This window comes from Chiloscyllium plagiosum, chromosome 42 (assembly GCF_004010195.1).
Source record: "Chiloscyllium plagiosum isolate BGI_BamShark_2017 chromosome 42, ASM401019v2, whole genome shotgun sequence".
NCBI lineage: Eukaryota > Metazoa > Chordata > Chondrichthyes > Orectolobiformes > Hemiscylliidae > Chiloscyllium > Chiloscyllium plagiosum.
The window spans coordinates 17057138-17062213 of NC_057751.1; the positions used below are offsets into that span (position 1 = coordinate 17057138).

Sequence of the window (5076 nt, forward strand, 5' to 3'; positions counted from 1 at the left end):
AGAGAGAGAGAGAAAAAAAGAGCAAAAGAAAGAGAAAGTGAAAGAAAGAAGGAGACAGAGATAAAAATAAAAGGAATAACTGAGTTCAGAGATGAAAACAGGAAGGGCTTTAAGGGGCAAAGGGGCCGGAGGAGCTGCTGAATGGTATCTTGGCACAGCCCAGCATTGATGGAACTAAACGGTTGAGAGGCTGGGTGGGGGTGGGTTCCTGAATGACCTCCTCCTGTGTCCGACATGCTGCAATCCGCGGCACAGGGGGTGGGGCGCCAGTGAGCATGTACCTCTCTCCTCTTGATGGCTTCTCGGAGGAGATCGACAACGTCTTCACCCTCGCAACCCGTTGCTTTGAATCCTTTCGTCCACTTCAAGAGGATGGCCTGGGGAAAGGAGGGATGAGGTTATTGGTCGGACAGCCGGAAATCCGGGGATGTTGTGATGGGAAGGGGCCTGCGACCCTCGCCCCTTGCCACCTGGAACACCTCATTAATGGAGGAGAAAGGTTACGACTGAGGAGGAAAGATCTGCGTCCCCCCGACGTATCAGGCAGCGGGAGGGCAGTGTCTTGGGAATGAGACCCTCGCTAATGGGTGACTCAACCCACTGGGCATTCAGGGCAAGGGTGAGGCTGCGGGGCCTACCTCAAACACAGACCAGAAACAGCCCTTGTCTCCAAGTGGTCCCCTCTCCCTCGGCCTGCCAAATCTCTGAGCTCCAACGAGGCAGAGAGTAAGGGAGCGGAGAGGAACCAACAGAGGCCTTTCCGCCCATCAATCCCATGCCAGCGCCCAACAAAGGGAGAGGAAATTTCCAATCCCCTCAGCTCGCGCCCAAAATCGAACCTTTCCTTCGAAGATTGGATGGAGTGGCCCACAAACCAGGGTGAGTCACCGAGCTGAGTAGGCCGCGCCGCCATCTTTGGCCTCTGGCCGAGAGTACAAAGCTCAGGCGGGACGGAGAACTGACCTGATCAAGCCCTCGCTGCTCGCAGGGAAAGGAAAAGGTGAAGCCCAGCGGCAGAACGCATTGCTTTATCCCCATGTACTCCATAAATTCCGAGATGCAGTGGACGATGTGATCAAACAGCTGCCAAAAGAAAGGGAGGAAACAAAAAGACAAAATCTAGGCCCGTATTGCAAATCAAATCGCCCGGCGACCACCAGAAGGTAGACTCCATTGGATCGAGTGATCGTGAAGATTTTGCCTGAGGAACCACAGCCAATCTCAGTTCTGAACTAACCCCAACGTCATTTGGTTTCGCAAAGGCTGCCGAGGGACTAACAGTCATCGGGATCTGGGAATCTTGTATGTCGTGCGTGGAATTTGGGGTCACTGGCTGGGCCCAGCATTTATGGGCCCATTTCCCTCTAACTGCTCCCTTATGATGGTGGTGAGCCACCATCTTGAACCGCTGCAGACCCCATGTTAGGTAAGGACCCACCCCCACACCGAGATTCTGACCCAGAGATTGCGAAGGAAGGGCTGGTATTTTTCCGAGTCAGGATGGCGAGTGGCTCAAAAGGGGAGCCAACAGGGGGCAGTGTTCCCACAGATCTCCACTCCCAGTTCCTGACTCGCTCCCGCGACCATTGTGGCCACAACTGACCTTGTTGCGGAATGAGAGATGTACAGTTCTGGTCACCGCATTACAGGAAGCATGGGATTGTACTGCAAGGGTTACGAAGGAGGTTAGCCAGGATGTTGCCTGGAATGGAGCAGCTTAGCGATGAAGCGATGGATAAGCTCGGGTTGTTTTCTCTGGAGCAGGGAAGGTTGAGGGGGGGGAATTACTTGATAGAGGTGCATGAGATTATGAAGGGGCATGGACAGGGAAGATAGAAAGCAGCTGTTCCTCTTAGCCAAGGAGTCAATTGTGAGGGGAATGAAAGGCGAGAGGTTGAGGGGAATTGGAGGAAATTAATTTCACCCCGACAATGGCGGAGATGTGGAATACACCGCCGGGGAGGGTAGTTGAGGCCACAAACCTTATAGCCTTTAAAACTGGATTTGGACGAGCACTTGATGTGTCAGAACATTTAAGGCAGTGGGCCCAGTGTGAGAAAGTGGGACCAGTGCAGATTTAGTGTCGTTTTGGCAGTAAATGGGCCTAAGGATCTCGGTCTAAGGATTCGATGATCCTGTGTCAAGGGCTGTCACTCTCTCCCCTCCCCTCTGGAATTCAGCCTCTCTTGATCATGTCTGAACCAAGGCTGTATTGAGGTCAGGAGCTGGCAGAACCCAAGCTGGGCATCACTGAGTCGGTTACCACTGAGCGATAGCGTTGTTGATGACACCTTCCATCATCTTACTGATGATGGAGAGTAGACTGAACTGGATTTGTCCTGCTTTTCGTGCACCGGACATACACCATTCACGACTGGATGTGGCAGGACTGCAAGAGCTTCGATCTGATCGGTTGGTCGTGGGCTATCACTTCGCTCTGTCTACCACTTGCTGCTGATGCTGTTTGGCACACCAGGTAGTCCTGTTTGGTGGCTTCACGGGTTGACACCTCGTCTCCAGATAGGTCTGCTCCTGGCATGTCCTGCTGCACTCTCCATTGAACCGGGGTTGATTCCCCCTGGCTTGGTGGTAATGGTTGAAGTGGGGGACATGTCGGGCCACGAGGGGAAAGATTGTGCGGGAGTACGGTTCTGCTGCTGTCGGTGAACCACAGCAGCTCATGGACATTGAAGAAAAGAAAGGGAAGGAGAGGGTTCTTCTCCGAGCCGGTGTTATTTCCTGGGACTGGGGTGGGGGGGGGGAGCAAATGTGCTGAGATGAGAAATTGCCCCTTGAACAGTGTGAGGCATTTCAGAGGGCGGTTAAGGGTCCACCACGAGGGCTGTGGAACCGGGAGCGGAACGGGCGCCCAACCCAGGTCAAGGATGGCAGATTTCCATCACAAAGAGGGCATCAGTGAACCCGGTGGGCATTTTGCTTGACGCCAATGCTTCCATGGTTGCCGATGCTTAAGCACCGCCTTTCTATTCCAGAACTTAGGGAAAACGAGTTTCGGATCCGTGTGACCCAAGCGGTACCCGCTGCGCGACTCGCCCGGTGACGGGGCCATTCGGATGCCCACATTCTCACTGCATCTTGGGAGAGCCGAGTGCTGTCTCCCCCCCCCCGCCACCTGGCACTCACCTCCTCTCCGGTGCCCTCCATGGCGTCGACGGGGATGGTGTAGATCTTGTTGTGCACTTCCGCCACTCGGCGTTTCCCGCTCCGAAGCTTCACAAGCAACACCCGGAAGTTCGTCCCGCCGAGATCGAGGGCAAGGAAATCGCCCTTTTCTGCGGGCGGCGAGAAAGGGAAGAGCGGTCGTCAGGAACCAGTGAGGCCAGCGATGCTGGTTGGAGGGTAACAAGGGAGGAACGCGCGGGGCATGGCTCCTTCCCAATGCAAGGACCAAACACCAACCGCAGCCCATCCCGCCGACCCACCTCCAGGATCGAGCACAGGGAAGTATCCCTTTTGCAGCACGTGGAGGAGAAAAGGAGGGAACACCGTCAGCGATTGTGAGTGAGCGATGAGGGGGAAACATCTGTGGCATTGCTCCTTCCCAAGTGCACAGATCAAAACGAGCCAACGGCACCTCATTACGTTAACATCCCCCCCCCCCCCCCCCCACCCCACTTCAGGATCGAACACCAGGAAGTATGCCTTTCTCTGGTGGGATGTGGGGAGAGGGGGGTAGCAAGGAAGGAACGGCCGTCAGGAATCGTGGGCCAGTGCAGACTGGAGGGAGACGGGGGGAGCAGCACCTGTGGCATTGCGCCCTCCAAGTGCCCGGATTATACGCCGACCGCCCCCACACCGCCTCTCTACCCACCGACCTCCCAGTTCCAGAGGGGGGGGGGGGGAATTCTCTCCCCTCTCAATTTACCGAATTGCTAGTTCCGGGGAAAGTGGTGGGTGAAATGGACTTGTGTCCCAAGAGACCGGAGCAACCAAGTGACGGATATCAAAAAAGGCTAGAGAGTGCGGAGGGGGAGGTTTGAGTGAGTGGACACCGGAATTTCACTGGCATCGGCCACTCGACCATCGCCAGGGCCCCAATCGCGCCCCCCCCCCCCCAACAAAACTTGGGAGGGTAAACCCAGACGGAGCGATGCCTGGAATAAACAAAGTAAAGATGCAAATGTGAGGAGAGGGGAGTAAATCCCAACCATAACACACCCCCCCCCTCACCCACCACAACGGCCCAGCCATACCTGTCCCGTCGGGCGTGGAGCGGACGTAGGTGGGCAGCATTTTGACGGGCGCGGCGGCGTGCCCGCCCTTGGTCAGGCCTCGCTCCATCTCCGCCCGCATGCGCTGCTTCACCTGCAGGAGCTGCTCCTCGTCCAGCGTCAAGGCCCGCAGCGTGGCCTCCCGCAGCTCCCGCTGCTTGGCCAGCCGGGAGGCCACCGCTGTCACCATGGCAGCACCCTTGCCGCTGCCGTCTTCCGAAGGCAGGAAGCGGACGTCGCACCACGGCGCCAGCCGGCGCACAGACTTCTGCAGGCGACGGGCAAACCTGAGCGAGAAACAGGGCAGGTGTGAGAAGGGGAAGGAACAAACGTCAATTAGGCCTCAGGTATGGCCCCGAGAGAGAGAGGGAGAGAGACAGAGGGAGAGAGACAGAGGGAGAGAGACAGAGGGAGAGAGACAGAGGGAGAGAGACAGAGGGAGAGAGACAGAGGGAGAGAGACAGAGGGAGAGAGACAGAGGGAGAGAGACAGAGGGAGAGAGACAGAGGGAGAGAGACAGAGGGAGAGAGACAGAGGGAGAGAGACAGAGGGAGAGAGACAGAGGGAGAGAGACAGAGGGAGAGAGACAGAGGGAGAGAGACAGAGGGAGAGAGACAGAGGGAGAGAGACAGAGGGAGAGAGACAGAGGGAGAGAGACAGAGGGAGAGAGACAGAGGGAGAGAGACAGAGGGAGAGAGACAGAGGGAGAGAGACAGAGGGAGAGAGACAGAGGGAGAGAGACAGAGGGAGAGAGACAGAGGGAGAGAGACAGAGGGAGAGAGACAGAGGGAGAGAGACAGAGGGAGAGAGACAGAGGGAGAGAGACAGAGGGAGAGAGACAGAG

General features: G+C 56.6%; 1 protein-coding gene across 1 annotated transcript in view; it reads right to left on the bottom strand.

The window, feature by feature from the left end:
* Nucleotides 1-5076, bottom strand: part of LOC122542992 (hexokinase-2-like) — a 49289-nt gene that overhangs the window by 10318 nt on the left and 33895 nt on the right. Inside the window, exons 10-13 of the mRNA XM_043681137.1 lie at nucleotides 4215-4519; nucleotides 3145-3293; nucleotides 964-1083; nucleotides 282-377 (exon numbers count right to left, since the gene is read on the bottom strand). Of these exons, the coding sequence (XP_043537072.1) occupies nucleotides 282-377; nucleotides 964-1083; nucleotides 3145-3293; nucleotides 4215-4519 (670 nt within the window). The remainder of the gene's footprint in view (nucleotides 1-281; nucleotides 378-963; nucleotides 1084-3144; nucleotides 3294-4214; nucleotides 4520-5076) is intronic.